Here is a 20,393-nt window from a genome sequence, read left to right on the forward strand (position 1 = left end):
GAGCAGTTCTCTGCGTTTCATGTTCTAAATACCACACAAAGCACTGTTGTGTAGCTGAATTCACTATGACCACCACCGCCCCCTCGGGCAAACATGAATCTGTCAATGTGGTCTAATCATTAATAGCAAGGGCCTCTAACCAGGTAGAAAACCTGTGATATATCTTTCTAATAATAGCTAAAAAGCCTGATAAACCAGAGGAAATCTCATTTTGCATTGATTAAAATGCAGATTTAACACTTCTCTAATATACTGCTATTGTTCTTGATCACACTGCTGTAGCCCATCAAAACAAATCCACAGGTTTCTAGTATAAAAATACAGTTTTTTGGTGTGGGCATGATGGAGCACTCCACGTACTGTTTGTACCAATATGGCACTCATTATCAATTACACAGTCTGTCTGCCAGTGAAACAAACAGCACGGTATTTAATGAACAATGGGAACCAGCCAACAGGACGCATCCAAAACCTCATCCCATTGTGGAGGGAACCCCACACCAATTCACCCAGTTGCTATCACTTAGCACCTTTTACATTGTAACAAAAGATAACAAGGGCCGAGGCAATAAACACTTCCACTGGATCATGCCTCCTGTTAGAGAAACTCCACACCTGAGTGCTAGCACACAGATGAAACTAAGACATGGAGACAAAATATGTCAAGGATGTGACACACCTCAAACTCAGCAATCAAAAGACTGCAAGGAGTCAACCAATCCGGAAAAACCATTCTGTACACAAGCACGTTGACATACTCTGCACTCAGAGGTAGAGAAAACTATATTTTCATTTCCTTAAAACCACCCACCTAACAGTGCAAAGCTGATTTGAATGAATACACAGAATGTCTGTATCTTCAGTATTAACATCTTGTCTTGTTTTTGCCAAATGTCTCATTACAAGTGGAAGTTTGCCAGAAATGCCTGTGGTTTTCAGATGGGAGCAGGGTGTTCAGATCCAGCTCACACCGACAACTCAAGGTCCCCTACAGCCATGAGTCCACAGGAACAAACATGGAAGAAAATGTGTCAAAGACTCTGACTCAGACGCCCGTACAGAAAAAGATCTGCCCCACCCTTGACGTAACATACCGGCACTGGCTGATTAGCAACACTGTACGTTTCCGCGCCATGACACATGGCTTAAAGTTGGAAAGACATGATAACAGGAAAACAGCTGAAGGAACTGTATGCTATTTTGATCTATGATAGAGTGAGTTTAATTAAAAGATAAGTGACCAGGGGGAGGATTTGTTCAGTTTCCATTTAAACTTATTTTTTCACAAAGAAACTTTATTATCCTTTCGGGTCTTATATCATGTTGTTATTACCCCAAAGCAGACACTGTCACCCACAATCAACTGAAAATGTATTTTGGTTCTGCTGGCTCATCATATATGAGGACCAGCATGTGGTCTTACAGTGTTACTGTTTCCTGCTGGGAGAGCCCCAGTGACACAGAGACAGAAAGTTTCCCAGTTTAATTCAAAGAATTAAGTGTTGAATTGCCATCTGCTTCGTCCCATTGTTTGACCTGGGAACCCAGCTGCAGTCACATTTCCAATAGTTTGTAATAAGCAAATCTTCTTCTCTAAATACAACACTTCTTTAACATCTCTTTCCTTAGTCCCCTCTGGATCTGTGTAATACATGATTGGTCCCTATTATGTTAAGATCACATATATACACTGTGTCTATACATAATGGTAATGACGGGTTAATTACATGACCATAAATGGCACTTCTCTCACACACAGTGGAGTTTTTTCTGTTTCAGGATATTCAATGAATGATAAAACTGGTATGCATGCAGAGAGATAATATGATGCTATGCTACTGTGGTTACTTTAAACAAACATTGTTAAACATATCTTTGTATATTACTTTTATCTGTATAACATATACTGGTTATATTATCCCATATGTACACCCCTATATATATATATATATATGTCATTGACTTACATTCATTACCTGGAAACTTACTTTATCCATAACTAGTACTTGCCTAAACCTAACCCTCACAATAAACTAATCTACATTGAAGCATGTCTTTACCTTAATTTTTAAGTGATTTGCTTAATGTCCCCAGGAGAAAGACAAGCTCCATAACATGACTTTGTAAAAAGATTTAGGACTCAACATGAATATCTAGACCAGACACACACAGCGGTATGCTGAGAGGGGTTGCAGAGGGAAGGGAGGGATGGGCTGAATGCAGGGACTATGAACTAAGACCGGAAACATCATCAATATTTACCAGATACAGAGGACTCCCTCCAAGGCAAAGGGAAAGTATCCACACACTTCCAGTTATCAGCAAGAGTGACAAAAAGGTCGTTTAGAAAGGCAACATTTTTTCCCACAGCAGGACGCTCTTGTCAGGTTCCCATGTGGCAACCCCCCCTTGTGTGGAGGAGTTGGGGAAGGCAGAGTCTAGTTTTATTGAATCCCAACACCTTCATTGCTTTCTCCCAACTCCAAACACGCATCCACCCACCCACCCAGCTGGCAGATTGCCAACCCAAGTCCCTGAGGCCCACAGCTTCCCACAGAGCGCCATAATTACACCTTCCACTACGAGGACCGGGCAGAGACACACTGTGGCTGTGCCCATTAATGCCTCTGTATTCACTATAACAGCACACCCTGCTATGTCAACAGGTTCCTGCCTTACAACACCAGCTATGACGAGTTTAATGAAAAAGGTTGGGGAGAAATCCACACTTGGGTCACTGCTAAATAACACCTATCCGAAAGTGCTCAAGCAGAAATACTGGCTCAGGACCAGTACATCTTTGTGTACAGTGAACATGTTACAATGTCAGATGTATATCAAACATGGCCAAAGTTTCATGTAGTTAGACGTATGTACAACTATTCCTTGAGCCGAAAGCTCAGATGTCCGACTGCAATTAGAGTTTTCTACTTGCTTTTATGTTTTATACACTTTTTCTGAGCCTCACTTCTCCATTTATGTTCTTTCCTTAGAATTTTTTAATCACGTCACTGTTAATTTATTTGTTCTGTAACAACATCTAACATCTACTTCTGTCAGGCCTGGGAGAGGTTTCCCTCACTTGTGACTCTCAATTATTTTTTCTCACCCTAGTAGAATATGGGCTACACAAATAAACTTTCACTTTATGTGTGCATTTTCTCTCCAAATGTGTTAGCCGTGTTTTTTATAATACCTAACATTCAATTCAATTGTTGCTAATATTGGTTTGTTACTGTATTTGCTGTGAAACATTCAGCCTTGACTGCACACAGCACATACTGTACTGATACTCCAAAGTATTTTCCCATCTGTGTCCTTCTTTCTCCTGACCAGCATGGGAAACAGGGTCCTAATTACAGCTATTTACTGTTTGGGTGGATCATTAACCAGCTAACAAAAAGCATGGGGCTGAAAAGTGGTAAGTTATGTATTTCAATAGAGTTTAACACAGGGGTGCGAACTCATCAGAGGTGAAAAAGGAGACAAAGATGTTATCAGTGAGCTTGACATTTGCTTTTTTTTAGATATAATTAGGCTACTGTGATAAGTAATTAACTTAACTCCATGATAAGGATCACAGGTCAGTTTGAGCTACATGTCTACACTGTTGTCTCGTGAATTAAATTCATGTTCCCAAACCAATAAAATTGGGATTTCAGTAGGAACTAAGTTTTCATCACTCAAGAAATACATCCACAAAAAAGTTAAAAACTAGTAACTTCAGAAAAAACTAGTAAGTTAAACTAGTTAAACACACACACACACACACACACACACACACACACACACACACACACACACACACACACACACACACACATACACACAGACGGTAGTCCCAGAGGGCTTTATGTGTACATTATATCAAACCCTGTATCCTTAGATATTTGACACGGATGTAGAAAAACATTATAAGAAGATAAGAAATATGTCTCAAGCAGTAAATGTGCTTTGAAATAACAACACTGCAAATTAAAACTAAGTTAGTTGATGAAAAAAAGGGCAGCTGTAAAAAGAGGTCAGTCTACCTTTCTCGGTTTCAGCTTATCCTGCAAATCGTACTGGCCAATGCCTTTGTAGCTGACTCCCAGCCACCACGGTAGTCCTTGCTTATCCTGCATGAAAACATGAACATACACACACACACACCAACGCTCATTAGAGGAGTAAGAGGTAGCTTTATTGGTGGGAGTAAAATAACAAAAAACAATAAACAGAGGCCTGTTACTGAGGCAATTACCCCATTAGGTGCACAGCAAAGAAGAGATCAGATACATTTAAGGCCTTAAAATCTCTGAGCCTGACTGAGTCATTTCAACATCACTGTTTGATCTCCTCAGACACCTTGATTTAATAGGGTTTGGTAGAGAGAGTGAGCAAAAGAAATCATGCTAAACTTAACATTTGCAGTAATGATTGAGTGCACTCCTTATCCCACCCAGGCAGACTCAGAACCTTTGAACAGGTCTGTATATTTCTACAGTAACATATATGTGTGGCTGTTTTAGCTACAAGACATATTTTAAATGTCTCATGAAAAATCTTCAAGCAAATGGTTTAAAAATAAGAGAATAAAGGTGATATTAACAAATCATTAAATGCAGAAAAAGAGATGAAGACAAGATATTGGTAGAATAATCAGGGTCCCACAGTTACCTTCACTGGGTAATAATGGACTCCGTATGTCGGCAAGGACTCCACCAGGGCAAGATACCTTCAGAGGAAGAGGAAGAATTTAACAGAAATCCAGCCACTGACACTTCATCACTGTCAACCACTGGCTCTTGTAAAACACACAGAGTGGGATTTAAGCTACAGTGAATGAGAAGCCACAGTCATTTGCAGTGGCAAGTTGATCGATTTGTTTCAGGGCTGTGACAGAGCGAGAGAGAGAGTCTATTGATCAGTTCAAGGACACAAATCATCCCAGTGCAAATGACCCAGGGATGCACTGAAATACAGTCCCGGGAAAAATACAGAGGAGGACTGTGATCCTCCTCATGCTGGCCGGCTGCCTAAACTAAGAGCACCTCCTCTAATTAATGACACATTCTGGCATGGTGACAGCAGCCACCTCTTATAACAACAGCCACCACAGAGCAGGCACACGAGGTTAAAGCGGAAGGCCTGGTGTAGAGAACTGTGGAATCAGAGGCAGTAATGTCTAATGGAGGGAACATTTTGAAAACCATTAAAATAGTGTATTTATATTTCACTACTTACTGCACAACTGCTTGTCCTCTGGTCAGTCCCTTCAATTTCCTGTAATGTTCAATCACTTTGTCCTCACTGCAAATAAACAAATACAACTTTAAATGAATAATCCATCAAGTGTTACACATTCCAGCCAAATAGGGATTGTTGTGAGAGGGCCCCTTCTTTGATACACATTGTGTCTGCTCATGCAGAAAATGCAGTCTGGCCTACTGGCCTGTTGATGGCTCTCATCCTCCTCTCCTGCAGATGCATCCCATTTACTTGCCACTGTAATCATCACTTTTAATTGCATAGCTCGGCTGCAAACTCACAACAGGAAGAAAGAGACAGAGAGAGAGAGAGAGAAAGATAGAAAGAGACATGGTGGCATATGTCCTCACTCATGCACCGTAAGACTGTAATCTTAATTTGGATATTAAACACAATGCAGCTGCTTCAGAAGCTGCAGCAACCTCAGACGATTATCAAAGCAGAGGAGGAGGGGCAGGCAGAGGAGAAAAAACAGCAGTGTGGAGGAGAGAAACAGACAGACAGCAATCCTTCACACAGTCAGTGTCTGTCAGCACCTTCCTGTGCACTCTCAGGGCTAATGGGCAAACTTAATTAACAAAACCCAGGCATTAATTAGTCACCTCATTAGAGGCAAAACCTGTCTGCCAAGCACAAGGCAGGACTCCACCATACTGCCCAAAACTGCTCTTCTGGGTTACATACCACTCTGTACAAGCAGGTTTTACTGAGCATTGAGGAAATCTGGCAGCAGAATTGTAAGTGTATTTATAGAAAAGGGTGTTTCTTCTCCCAAACCACCCACAACGTCAGATATCTTACCAGAAATTGAGAGATGGGTGCTCCCTTAAAACTCTTGTTGGCAGAACTGGGAGCTGCTTCAGGTCTGATCTGGCAGTATCAGCACTAGAAAAAAATCATACACAAGATTACAAACAGCAAATACAGTCATTCACAATAACAAAAAAAGAGACAGTTTGATCTGGGAACAGATTTAGCTTGCTATCACTCTTTACCCAGAGGAGCTGTACTGTATGTGTGAATGCCAGGGTTTCTCATTAATTACCTAGACTTTGGCAGCCCATAATGGTCTTATTTGTCCCAATGCTTCCATAACGATCCGATAAAATTTTTACACTTCGCCTACCATAAAAAAGATCTCTTAGGGTTTTTTGCTGTTGCTTCATTGTAGAGTTGTGTACAAACACATTAGCACATCTGTCAGAGTCTAACCTTCCACATCTGTGGGATTTCCGTGAATCCATAAACTTTTTATCCTCCTCAGCAGGCATGCGTCAGTCAGCATAAAATCAGTAGTTTCCACTTTAGCTATATGCGTGTTATAGCCATGGGCAGGCTTGTCACATACTAACAACTATCTGTACCTGTCATGTACGTTTGCATGAGAGCGTACTGTGTGCATGTTCACAGCAATCAATCCTCATAAACCTGAACCTTCCCCAGCTACCTCCACAAATTGAATCTCATTATGTGGTTGACTTTATGTCCAAAGAAGTTGAACAGGTAATGAAACAGATATTCACCCTACAAGCTCACCAGCAAAAGTCAGTGTAACATAACTTTTCTATAATTTAACTTCCGAACTGTATGAGCGTGGTCTTTCAGAGTATGACTAGGACTGTTTATTTTACTATTAGATTTCACTTGAAGCCCTGCGCTCACACTCAAAGAGCCCCCGCTAATGCTTAGATTTGCTTAGTGCCACTGAACTCACTTCACAGTTTTCTGTTGTTTGGATTAAGAGACCTTATATAGCGATAGAAAATGACATACTAGTGTGTGTCTAAAATGAATGTTCCATACCAGCATGTGGACCATAAGGAAAGTAAAGGTAAATGTTTACACAAAAGCTCAACCCAAGGTTGAAAAATATGTAGAGAACAGTTCTCCATGTTTTTAGTACCTTCACAGTGTGGTTTGAATTCAGTCATGGCAGCAATAACTCATATTTGCAAACCTTTAGAGAAGGCGCAGTGTCAGGATATTGTTTTCGTCTCTCTTATCTATAAAGAGTAATGCTGCTTGCCAAGACTAAACTCGAGCTTCACTTATGTCTTGCCAGAATTCATTTATAAAAGCAGGGGAAGGCCCTTAACTTACAGAAAGTTTCTTAAAATCTATTCAATAATATGAAAGCCATTCCATGCAGCTGCTCAACAGCACATATCAGTTATCTTTTGTACTGTAGATAAAATGCAGTATACTGATTCATCTCCACAGCACAGCCAGTGATCAAACCATGACAGATGCAGCAGGTACCGTTCTATTACACACAGACTTCAAGTGTCACAATAAACACAGCAACTGACCATGCTATCTGTACAGAAAAACTGTGGTGTTTGTCACTGTCAAGGTCTATGACAGTGACCTATGAATCATTCCAGCATCATGTAGGAGGGAGAACAGAGTTTTCAGTTTCTACTGGACAAAAAGAGCTCTGGCTTGCTGGGCCAGTTCACTAGAGACCTGAACAAAAGCCATTCACAAGCACTTGGCAGCCTCTGCCCGTGTTGAAAAGTACTGTACAAAACCCACGGCTGTTAGAAATTACTCAGACACAACTCAGATGTGCAGGTCAGACCCAATGTAGTATTAAAGCAATTAGAACATCTGCAATTAGTGTACCAGCTAAGTCATTGACAGTATCCTCAACATAAGAAAATAAATTATAATCCAATTTTAGGTCAAAAGCCATTTGACCTTATGTTGCCTTTTATGAACCTCAATTTAACTCTAATGGAATTTCAATGCTGCTACATCGTAGTACAAAAGCATAATGATCCAGTTACGTGAAACAGCTTACTAAACAAAAAACAAAGGTGAGCCACCGCCACCACAAGGGCAGAGGCACTTGAATCACTCTCCCCTGTAGCTACCTCTCCGAGCTTGACTGGGTTTTGCTGCCATGGCACCTCGCTGTGTGTTTGATGGCATACATTTTATAGGGAGCCAGGGCCTGGTGCTGTCGGGGTGATCTACTTTGCAGCCGTACTGCCCCGTCAGCAATCTGGAATTCATTATAACGTCTGTTATCTCCCAGCAGCCTGCAGCGTGGGGCAAATCCAACACCCAGTACAGCCCAGCCCAACACGGCCTACTCAGTGTGGGAGAGATAATACTCATGTGTCAGCTATTCCACAGGGCCGAGACGTGGTGACTATGGGGGGAGCAAAATGAGAGAGCCTGTTGCTGTGAATGAACCACTAACTAGAGGCTACACCTGCAAATAGAACTGAAGTCTAAAACTGTCTGGGTGTAATATTGGATTCTTGTGGACACGATTAGAACGCATATGTGTAAATCAAAATTAATTTAAAATTACAACCTGTAACAGCCAAAACATTTGAAGCTTATCGCTGAAGCTGTTGACAACTGAAGAAGAAGGAAAAAAAATCCCCACTCAGTTACTCTTAAAACAGATCTTTAAAGACATAATTTAGGTGATTTCCCTTTTATCAACAACTTAAGAGAACTTGGCTGTTAGTTATACCTGCAGGTGACGAGAACAACAGCAATAGTGTGTGAATCAGTACAGTAAGAGCAAGATGCAATGTGAACAAAGCAAAGGGAATTCACTCCAAGTACAATGTGAAACCTGATGGTGCATTAATTCAATGCACAGCAGGGGGTTGGCCCGCACTACCACAATAACACGACTGCAGCGAGTCCTCCCGACGCCAAGTTGTCTACCATTGGACAGTGTGTCTGGCTCATCCTTCTTAAGGAGGAGGAGGTCTCTCCTAACTCCTCAACAGCTAATCTCACTACTCCACAGCCCTTTGGCGATACAGTATAGAGGAGACACATTTATATTGGATGGGTGTAGGAGGGGACTCTCTAAAAGAAGAAGAAATAAAGGACATCATTCAAAGGAATGATGAAATGCTGCCACAGGACAGCAGGGGATGCACCAGTACAAAATCCTGGAGCCAGACATTTGAGGATAATGCCATTTTCTACACATTCCTCAAAAGTAGAGAAAACACATTTCTCAATAGTTGTAGTCAACTGACACTATACAAATGCTACAAGTGTCCTGCAACATATTAGAAACCATTATTAGAGACAAAAGGGGGAAAATAGTATCTGTGCAACTAAGAAAAAAGATTTGGACACACACCCATTCATCCTGATTTGACCAGATTTGTTGGCAGGTTGACTCTTATTGTGCTTTCAGAGTCAAGACAAAGTACGGCCCATCCCCACACCCACATGAATTGCACTACACTTCATGGTGAAGTAATTTGAACACTTGAGGTATATATCTGTACTAAAGCTGTAATAGATGATAATTAACATGTATCAGGTCAATGGTGCAGGGCAGTTAATGAGTACACGCAGACACAGCCAAGTTTTGCTTTCACTTTTTTTGCAAGAGAACAAAAGCGTCAGATGACAAGAGGTATTGCATATTTCACAATTCAAACTATACACACACAATTCCTTACAGAGCACATATCTTTGTATTCACATAATGGCTAGAGAGAGGGGCCTTTAGAGGCAAAGCACAGGGATAACACACAGGTTGTTCTGCTTCAACCTGCTCACCCACTCACTCCAACAAGTAGTGCTAACCAATGGCAGCCCTTCACTCCTATGGCTATTATAAAAAACAACATACCTTACCAGCAGGTCAAGCCTCTGAGAGCAAGGTCCACTACAAAAACATTATCTTCTCTATTGAAAAGATTATGGAGCTTTAGTGCAGAATCTCCCATCAGCGTCAGTGACCAGATTGTGTAGTATTTCGTGTTACATGGGCTGTTTGTGTGAAGTGGTGTGACATTTATTTAGAGATAACACAATCACTACATTAGTGAAAGGACGGCCTCGGTAAAGTTTTGAGTTTTAAACTGTGAATACGCTGTCTGCCTTCCCTAGCAAGTATGTGACAAAAGAACAAGTGTTCTGATTTTAAACACAACCTTTAAACCTAGTGGATGGCACCAAGCCAGCAGGGGTTCAGTTCAATGTCACAAGAGCAAAATAAAAAAGGAAATTATTAACTGAGAGAAGTCCAGTGTAAAATAAATTCTGAGCCTGATAAGTTGAGCATTAACTGGCTGTACACAGTGAATATTTACTCAGTGCGCACTGACCAAACAGCAAGACAAGTCTAACTCTGCTTTCTTGTTGGAGTAAAGCGACCGACAATTTGTAGATTGGGTACTGAACATGCAACTCACTAAAACGTCATTCTTAATAGCAAAAATATTAAGATATGCTGGTGCATGTCACTTTAAAGAACAAAAAATGTGTGTGTATACTCTCCCCATCAAAAAATCATCTGCAAATTCAAGCTGTTTTAAATTATGTGTTGATGCTGTAGTGTGCATTCCACTGTAGAATGTAGATCATTATGCATGTTACTGTAGAACCTTAGTGAAATATAAAAATATGAAAGTGCATTTTACTTTGAAAGGACAAAACATTGACACCCCCCCCAGCTCAAAATTAACCTGTGACTTAATAAAATAAATAAATAATCTTCCTGAAGTGAAAAGGAACCTTTAGAAGGTGTATTGTGCATTTAACTGCAGAATCTAGTTCATAAACATTGTTTATGCATGTTTCTGTATACAATCATAGCAGACATGTAAAAATAAGCTAGTCCATGTAACTTTAAAGAAGACAAAAACATTGTATGTACAGATTCTCACCAGGTAAAAATGATTCTGCAACTCAAAATGTGTTGGAAATAAAGTCACCTTGATGTGACAAAGATTGTGTAGTGTGCACTCAACTCAAGAATCTAGTTGATTTAAATGTTTTGTATAACAATACTGCAAAAACATCAAGATATGTAACGTGTGTAAGAAGCTTTTACTCAGCTAAACTCGATCCTATAAGTTAAAATGTGTTTTAGATGAATCGTTGTTCTTTAATTCATTACAATGACTTTAAGGCTTTAATAAAAATCATCTCTTACCTGGTGAAACCTCCTTTAGCCTCCTGAAAGGGAGAAAATGATGCAGTTGGTAAAAACAAACACAAATGGACTAAGCATGCTAATGTAGCTATCTGCACAAAGTTACAGGATTAAACACAGTTCATTTGACCCCGTGTTAATTTGCAGCACTGCTTTGAAGCACAAGCTGACTGTTAGAGGACAACATGAATAATAAAGGCTCACATACATACAATGGCTGCGAGTAACCCCCCCCCCCCCCCCAGAGACGCCTGTTTTCAAATGTTGCGTGTCCCGGACCGTCTTCACTCACGTTGGGGCTGAGAGGAGACATTACAGAGTGGAAAGCCTGCGACAGAAACTCTTTCTTACCTGCAATGCGAATGCGGCTAACTTGAAAACATTCCCACTCTCCACCTCGATGGTCTCCTGTGGTGGGAAAGGGTGAATGAGCGTGATTTCTCCAGAGGAACTCCACAGACACTCACACACACACACTCACACACACACTCAGTCTCCGGGCTGACTGAGCCGCAGACCGAACACTTGACTTCAGAGATCCTCGTACCTCGGCCCCACCGTTACCGACTCAACCACCGTCGCTCACCCGACACACTGTTTCCAACTCACCGCGACGTGATTCTGACGGGGATTTCCAGCCGCGCAGTTATCGTCACGGTTAAAAAACGGTAAAAGCAATCCACGGCGGTGCGTGGGAAGGCGAGCTGGGGGTCCCGCGGGAGGTGACAGCCCCTCTCTGGGTGAAGTGGTACGGTCCGACAGCAGGTTCAACAGTCTCCGTCTCCCAGGGCGACCAGTCTGCTCCCCGCGCGAAAAAAACCCCACCGCAACGTTTGATCACGTGCTGCGTTCACTGCTCCTCGTACATTCCCCTGTCCTCATTTAGCACCTATCTGCCCACTGCAGTAATATGCAGTAATATGCTTTTATGTGTATTTTCCATTTTCCAGCCAAGCGTAAAAAAACACCACTCACACATTCATAATGGTCAACATACGATCGATACCATGCAAATATTTATTTGACAACGTGTGGGTAGTTGATGCTTTACTTACGCGATGTAAATACACAACAAACCACATTATGCAAAATCCATTCATAAACTTCAAGTCAGTGTCTATAGTATTTTACCAAACTGTGATTGCAGGACACTGAGTCGTTTGCATTATGTTGTAGAATTCCCAACAGTGAAAGCAGCATTCTGAAAGTGTGTGCTCATAAAAAAAAGTTTTTCACATGTAAATATTGTAAGTAGTAGATATTATTCAGAATTGAAGAAATGTAGAAACGCATTTCACCACAATTTAAGGCATATCATGAATAAAATGTTATAAATGTATGAATGTAGAATGAATAAGATAATAGAGGATGTATGAAAATAACTGCAGATTTAGGAAATATACTTGTGTGATATGTGCTACAACAATGCCCATTCAAAGATTGTTTTGGAAAGTCTTGCATAACATCAACTACAAAGTTACAGACCGTGTGAATCTTATATGGTCAACAACATGCATGCAACATATTGATCATCATGTGACCATCTGAAGCTGATCAATAGTTGGACTGTGCGTCTGCTCATAAGGAAATCAATGAATGTGTGCAATGATCTGGAGCTAGAGGAAAAGCCACATTTGCTTTATGAGATTCCAAAAGAAAAATATGAGACATGCTTTTAGAAAATAAATGCTAAAAACACACTTACGTTAAACACTAAAGATTTTGCGTTCAGGAAGAAGAGCTCCACTGTGGTGTTCTCTTTCAAGAAGGTGATCTTCTCGATGTAAAACCTGTGGAGAGTTTAACAGAACGGTTCACTTGGAATGTGATGTCAATGCATTTTGTATTTTTATTTCAGCAGCAGTATCAGCAGACTTCATCATGTGAAGCATGGCAGTCACACAGCAGGACTTTAAACCATCAGTGCCACCTGCTGGCCAGGACAAGCCATGAAACTCTTGACACAACAAGATAGCTTCTATCATTTAATCATTCAGACCACAGTTTTACATGTAAAACAAGAGTTTCGATATTATAGACTGATGTGCATGAAGGAAGCACACCAGTGTTCAAGATCTGGAAAGCTTTAACAGCAAGAGCACTTACCTCACGAGAAACCTGAGCTCCAAAGGCCCTGAAGTCTTGGAGAAGTCATGATCAAGGACTTTACGATCCAGCTGGAGCCAGTTATTCTGGCCACTGTGCAGGAATAAACAAATAAATCACAAGTTGAAATGTAATTTTGATATTATACTGCTGTCTCAATTTCTTTCTCTTCTTTTCTCTCCTCTCAAAAGGCTTTTCTCTCCTTCTGTTTGGATGATTGGTTCTAAATCAACAAATCATCTTACTTAAAGGTTCAGTGTGTAGCATTGAGTGACATCTAGAGGTAAAGTTGCATGTTGCAGCTGAATACTCCTCACCTCACCCTCTCCTTCCAAACATGAAGGAGAACCTGTGGTTACTTCAGTTGTCATAAAAACTCAAAAGGTTTCAGTTTGTCCAGTTTGGACGACAGTAAAAAACATGGCAGCCTCCACAGAGAGGACCCAGGATACAAAGGGCCCATTCTATGGTAAAGAAAACAACAATTCATACAATTTAGATGAAACACACCAGTGAAAACATCACTAGGATTATTTTATAATCAGTTATATATATTCCAAAAATCCCTCTCACCTAAATCTTACACACTGAACCTTTAAGATAAAATGTGATACAGTAACACTCACACCCATGCTACCAAGACATGTTTTGGTCTTCAATATGTGTTCTATATTAGGAAATGCACTTACGTATCATCTATGAAGCACAATCCAAAATATTCTTTCTCCTTCAGGTTAAAGTGCGACGACACCAGATCTAACAGCTCTCGGGACAACAGCTTGGGCTGTAGAGTTTAGCGAGACACAGGAGATTGGAGTTGAGATCACTTGTGTAGAAAATGAAACGTACTGTGCTCGAAACACAGATAAAGAAGGAGGAACAGAAACAGACAAACTACCTGCACCAGCAGCTCCAGATTCCTGTCGTCAAGGAGTTGAACCTGGCAAAGACGTCCTTCGGTCATCTAGAGAAAAAAACACCACACGAGACGTCAGCTGCTGACAAAGTAAGAGTACACAGTCTCCACCTCTACCTGTGCCTCCCCACACGCACAGCCTTCCTTCCACTGTTTTAGCCCCCGGGATAAAATGGCTGCATCTTTGGAATGACTCACCTCAGTGTCATGTTTGACTTTGTACTGAATGAATAGGTAAAGAGAGCCCACCAGGCAGATGTCCATGTGGGAGCCATGTCCCAAAACATCAAAGCAATTGAAAGATGATTTGCTTATTCCTTATTTAGTGCATATTAGAAAAAGTGGAGCAGAGTCATAAATCAGCTGTGATTTACACCATGTGCTGCATGAATCATAAACCAAGAGTCTCGGGTTCTTTTGTCCCATTCACACACGTTGTCTTTTTCACTCTTCCATATCCTTCCTCTGCATCAACACTGGTCTGTTGAAAATCCCTGAGATGTCATCATCACCCTTCGTCTTCCTCTCCAGCACAGTAATCAAACTGAAGGACAATGAAGTGCTGCTGCATAATTGAATTGAATTTCCATTCCATTGTTTAAGATGAATAGTTTTAAGAGTCAATCTGTTGCAGTCAGCAGAACTGCCTTTCACACAGGACAAGGTAGGAATATTATTGTGTGGTGATGAACAATACTCAAACCATATTTCAGTGTGTTAAGCTGTATACCAACATTCAGGCCAACATTCAGTTACTATAAAACACATTTGATTCCTTGTACAGATTCTGATGACAGTTAAATACTCTGTTAAATAAAGAATCAATCATTAATTATCAATTAAATGGTTATAAATTCTGCCCACTAGAAGACTCAGTGGAAGACACAATGCAGACAAACAAATATCGGTCGATACGAAGCCGTCACAAACATTGGAATTGATGTTTACTTAAATATGTCGATATGCAAACTTTTACTCAACAGAATAAATGATGCAGAAAAGATGTGCATCAATGTTTACATTTCACTTTATTTTTAATTTTTTTTCTGTATTATTTTCAAGTTCTGAAAAAATATGGTTTTATTTTAGTTTTCTTTTTATGTGTGGTTATTTATATAAAGCTTATGGTTGAACTGTAAAATAACAGACAATAAACAATGCAGCTGAACAGCCCAGAGTGGGTTGAAACCCCAAATAAAACTAATTACAGATTGTCAGATTGTTGTTTTAGTTTCCTAAAAACAAAAATGTCCATCATGTTTGTCAGAATAACTAGACAATCACATTACAATCTCATAAAAAGTGTCTTTAATGTGTTAAAATATGACTTTTGGTGCTTTGGTTTTGAGCACAAAGTCAGAAAATGGGGTAGCTGTCACTCCATTAGAAAGCTTCTTCTTTATTCTATTACTGTGTTGTTCATATGACTGAAGTAACGACATTATCTGACTACTGTTAAATTGCAGAAACACGAGGCAGATCCTCATTGGCAGGAGTGTGTGTTAGTGTTTACTTGATGCTTTTTGCTGCTCAGGAATGTGTCCCTGCATGGGCGCCTTTCATTCTCTGCGACTTCAATGAAAAACATGTGGTATCCAACTGTTTGGCCTCTGTGCTGGAAAAGTGAGGGTCATGTTGACGTCCAGCGTGACCGCAGGGCGAGAAGACTCTCTCCGGCACGGCATTTAACTTCAGGACACATTGTCCTTTGCGCCACAACAGAGCCTTCATTTCACTTTTATATTGTACAAGCTGCTTTTACACTGTGTTGTTTTTCCAACTCCCTGAACCTCAGGGAGATTAACTGCTCTGTGGGCTGTGAGCTCACTCCTCAACAAATGGTTTTATTTGCAGTCACGCTAGTTTGGTAATGTGCTAACTTTTGCTCTGAAACCATGGATATTAACGCTATACCCACTCCTACTGTACATCCAAGTATGATGTGAGTGGCACAGCAGGAACCTTTTATAGCTCCATATCTCAGAGGTCCAGAAGAGGCAAGAAGAAGATAACTAGAGATTGAAAACCACACCTGTAAGTGAAGTGCTTCTGTAGGAAATATGATTTTGGCTATTAATTACATTCAGTATGTCCCAGAGTTTAATCAGGGATTAATAACTATAGTAACCCTTGTATGAATTGTTGTGGCTTGTCCAGGGAACAATCCTTCCCACTGCAAATCAATCAATGCGGCATTGTTGTTAACCACTGACGTCAAAACATGGAGAAATGAACAAAGGCCTTTAGTTTACAGTCTGATTTCAACGATGACTTTTATATTCACCTTTAAAATCTTTCCATCTTTTCTCCTCATGTCAGTACACTACCAGTTTCAACTACATTCACAAACATCTAAACAGCATCCCGTTATGAGCAGATAAAAGTGACAAAGTATTCTGAAGATTTAATAATCCTGACAGAAACTGCTCTCTGTCCACAGCCAGGACGTGAGTGATGTCGCTGAGAGGTCACATCTGTGTCAGGGAGGTCGTCACCCCCCTGCAGCCCTGTCATTATGGGTACGGAGCTCATAATGGCGCACTCTTCACATGACCTTCAGCCACTGACCTGCTCAGGCTGAGCCGGGCCCACCCTGCCGCTTTGATCAGGTCGACAACCACTTCCCCCGTCAACCCGAGGTAAACCACAAGCTATAGGCTGAACAGCAATAAAACACACAGTGCTGGAAACTAGCAAATTACTCAGACTTTAATACTTGACATATTTCATTCATAATTCCTCATACTTCTTAAGTAAATGTTTTATTACTCATTACTTTTCAAATCAAGACTTTTATCAAAAAAATATGATCAGTTTATGTAGAAAAAAATTTACTGAAGAGTTACAATTAGCTTCCACACCAACCAACAACATTCCTTTTTCCTGATATTCCTATTGTATCAGATACAATTACATAATAACAATACAACACATAGTGGGACAATTTACCATACACTGAAATAAGTTGTTGGACCGATTTCCAAAATTGCATCAATTGGAAGCACACAAATCAATAAAGTTTGTTCAACTGAATGTAACAGGTAATATTCACACAAATTGATGTGGGATAATTACAAAATAAAAATAAAAATGCATTTGTGTTTTACCAATTGAAGTGATTCACCATTTATTTTATTTTCAGTGTAATATGTACTTAACGTGGGAATTAGACTTTATTTTGTTGCTAATACATACTTTGTACTTTGTAAAGCAGTGTTTTCACTTGACTTCTTATAAATAGGCTTGGATACTTAATGCATATTTGATATGTGACTCTGAAGGGAAAAAACAGCAGCTTATAAATGAAAAGACTCTGATAGTGAACACGTGAGCGCCAGGTGTTTTATGCACTAAAAAGGTGTCACAGAGGGAACGCTGTGTCAGCTGATGTGACTCAGAAGACTGTGATCTGAATGAATCTTTACAAATAACTGTTTTGTAAAACATCCTGAACCTTGAAGTAATAAATGCTGACTGACTCATATATCTCATCTGGAGGATAAGGTTCACCCTACAGACAGCACGCAGGTGTTCCAGCAACAATTCATTTCAAAGACCAACTTTGAAAATTCTCCTCTTCGGACCAGACAGTGAGATCAAACAGCCGGTCATGCTGCTTTCTAATGGTTGCCACATGTGCAGGGAGAGAGACCCTTGTTAAAAAACTCAGGCTTTGTGACTCACTAAGAGGCAGCCTGAGCCTCTTCACAGTCGCACAAATAAACATGAGCATACGGAAATGAGCCAAGTGAGAGAAATTACCCACTTGCCTCACACGGAGCAAAGTTACTGCAAAATTATAGGTAATATAAACCACACACACACAAATTCAACCAAAGAAATCCATCTGCCATCCAGTAATTAGTCGAGAAAGCGATCAATAAAAATCCTAGTTAATTAAAGCATTTATGCTCCTGCTGCTAAAAGAGCTGCCATACCTGGTAGCATTTCCCAATCCTGAACCAGGTTTCTAGGAAGCGTCTGCATGGCATCAGCCCGCGGTTGTACCACCTCCTCAAGGTCTGATGCGCCAGGCCCCAGACAAGCTGGCTGCTCGATGCCACCAGGTCCTCCATTCCACGTATGATGCGCACAGCCATGGCTGAGTGCTCTTTTCTACTGCTACTGATGACACCTCACAGACTCAGAGCCAGGAGACGAGATGATCTGCAGACCACTTTGTTTTGCTTCAGAGCAACAAGCTGAAAGCAGCATCTACACACACACACACAAACGTCTACTATGTCTACCCAGCTGATGTAATGTCAGTGAGAGTCGGCGCTCTGGAGAGGCTGGAGCAGAGCGGCGTGCCTCAGGCTCGGTCCTGGGCCTGGGTCCAAAACACTGCCTCATAGTGTGCACAAGGGGAGGGCAGGACAGAACCACGAGGCCCCTGCTGCAGAGGCTCCAACTCCCCTCCACACAAACACTCTTGTATACAAACACCGAAACAAGCTGCGGCTGGCCACTCAACCTCTAAAGTCAGAAATACACAGCTCTATGACTCACAGTGGTGAAAATGTTTTGTTTGGCAGATATTTTTTCCTCCATTGTAATATAATTTTGCTCCGCTAAGGCAGATAAGTTAATCTTTTATCATTTTTATTATTATTTTAGCAAGTATTGTAATTCCACTGTCTGAAAAATGGGGTGTGGGAATGGTGTGACACTTTGTCTGGGATGTGAGAGCAATTTCCTGAGGAGACCAGACATCTCCTCCCTCTATATTATGCAGGAACACTAAAGATAATTGGTTGTGTTTGTCTGACGGGGCAAAACTAAAAGCGAAACTGCGTGGGAAAACCTTTTAAGAAAGTTTTTGATGTGAAAAAAAAAACTTAAGTGTGCCTGTGCCTCACAACCAGACGTCTTCCTTTGTACAGCTGCACACACAGGCTGTACACCTGACTCAGATAAACAAAGGAGGAAAAAAGGAAAGCAGAAGAACAGATGAGTGGAGCAGCTCTCAGCAGCTACGTGTTGCAGTTCAGCTGGAAACAATATCACACTGCTTGTTTATGTGACCCTGGTTTCCCAGAATGCTTAAGTGTCCTCAGTCAACAAGGCGCAGGTTCATTGAACATGATCAACATAACTGTCTCAGAGCAGAGCAGGAACACTGTGACCTCCACATCTACAGTTATACTAATGATCAAAATAAAAAACAAAGCAGAGTAAATGAGCAATGCTGTTTTCTGCCTCATCTACTGTGACTGATGAGGCCAGTCACTCTAGTTTAAGTATAGAGGATTTTGCACCTCTATGTTTTTATCTATCCGTCCATCCATCCATCCATCCAGTCCACCTGAGTTACAAAGATCTGCCTTATTATCAGTCAGGCCTGCGTCAGTCAACGTGTGCAGTTGCATGAATGTGTCTGAAGCACACATGTTGGCAATAATCATGTCATTTACTGCATGTATACAGGCAGTGAACTGGCTTTACTAAGCATGAGCAGCGGCAGGCAGCTGTGAAAATGGGCTTTCATAGAAAATGGGATTATGAGGATGAGGCGTGTGTTAATGTGCATCTTCATTCTGGCACAAAAATATCCACACTGTTTGTAGCACATGAGCATCCAGGGATATTGATTGGCCGAAGCCAGGTTCTAGTGTTTCCCTGTGTTTCCAGTTTACATTACTAACCGACAGCTGAATTAAAATTCATATTTATCACATACAAACAAAAGACTTCCTCCAGGAGGTGCTGTGCAGGAATTGCTGTAAGTGGATAGTATCAGATATCCATTGAAACATGGTCGCAGTTTATTAGATATGTTGAAGGTTAGAATGGATTAGTGTTGTTAACAGAATACATGTATCTTTATTTCAAGATGCTATGTTTTGAACAGTGGAAAAATGATAAAAAATATTTTTTCACGACATGGGAAAATAAATAGCAGGCTCTCTGTGGTCAGCAGTCAATTTCTTAATATGCTCTTTAGACAATCACAGCTTCTTGACACATAGTGGAGGTAGTTGGGATAAAATTTAGATAAACATAAATGTAATAAAAAATAATGACACAGTAAATATTACTGTAATGAGTACTATTCGAGGGAGAAAATTCAATTGCTCTCCTGTTGTTTCCATGCGTCCTAACAGGATTACATACTACGGATGTTGTAATCCAGCAATGCATGAACCAGAAGGGTCTATTTCTGGAGGGCAGGATTCATCATCTGAGACCCAT

At 40.7% G+C, this 20,393-nt stretch overlaps 1 protein-coding gene across 8 annotated transcripts in view; it reads right to left on the reverse strand.

Moving 5' to 3' along the window:
- The window catches only part of frmd4ba (FERM domain containing 4Ba), a 45,223-nt gene that overhangs the window by 10,630 nt on the left and 14,200 nt on the right, over nucleotides 1-20,393 (reverse strand). For 2 of the 8 annotated variants that reach the window (XM_069512559.1, XM_069512556.1), the window contains exons 1-11: nucleotides 18,140-18,441; nucleotides 14,184-14,249; nucleotides 13,975-14,069; nucleotides 13,286-13,378; nucleotides 12,885-12,969; nucleotides 11,531-11,587; nucleotides 11,180-11,202; nucleotides 6,052-6,135; nucleotides 5,227-5,292; nucleotides 4,660-4,717; nucleotides 4,032-4,118 (exon numbers count right to left, since the gene is read on the reverse strand). In XM_069512559.1, the coding sequence (XP_069368660.1) occupies nucleotides 4,032-4,118; nucleotides 4,660-4,717; nucleotides 5,227-5,292; nucleotides 6,052-6,135; nucleotides 11,180-11,202; nucleotides 11,531-11,587; nucleotides 12,885-12,969; nucleotides 13,286-13,378; nucleotides 13,975-14,069; nucleotides 14,184-14,249; nucleotides 18,140-18,301 (876 nt within the window). In that variant the 5' untranslated portion in view covers nucleotides 18,302-18,441. Of the gene's footprint in view, nucleotides 1-4,031; nucleotides 4,119-4,659; nucleotides 4,718-5,226; nucleotides 5,293-6,051; nucleotides 6,136-11,179; nucleotides 11,203-11,530; nucleotides 11,588-11,788; nucleotides 11,984-12,884; nucleotides 12,970-13,285; nucleotides 13,379-13,974; nucleotides 14,070-14,183; nucleotides 14,250-18,139; nucleotides 18,442-20,393 lie in introns of those variants that run through there. The other 6 variants (XM_069512576.1, XM_069512574.1, XM_020087033.2 and 3 more) reach the window with 5 other exon arrangements.

The sequence above is a fragment of the Paralichthys olivaceus genome, chromosome 2 (assembly GCF_024713975.1).
Source record: "Paralichthys olivaceus isolate ysfri-2021 chromosome 2, ASM2471397v2, whole genome shotgun sequence".
In the NCBI taxonomy this organism is placed as follows: domain Eukaryota; kingdom Metazoa; phylum Chordata; class Actinopteri; order Pleuronectiformes; family Paralichthyidae; genus Paralichthys; species Paralichthys olivaceus.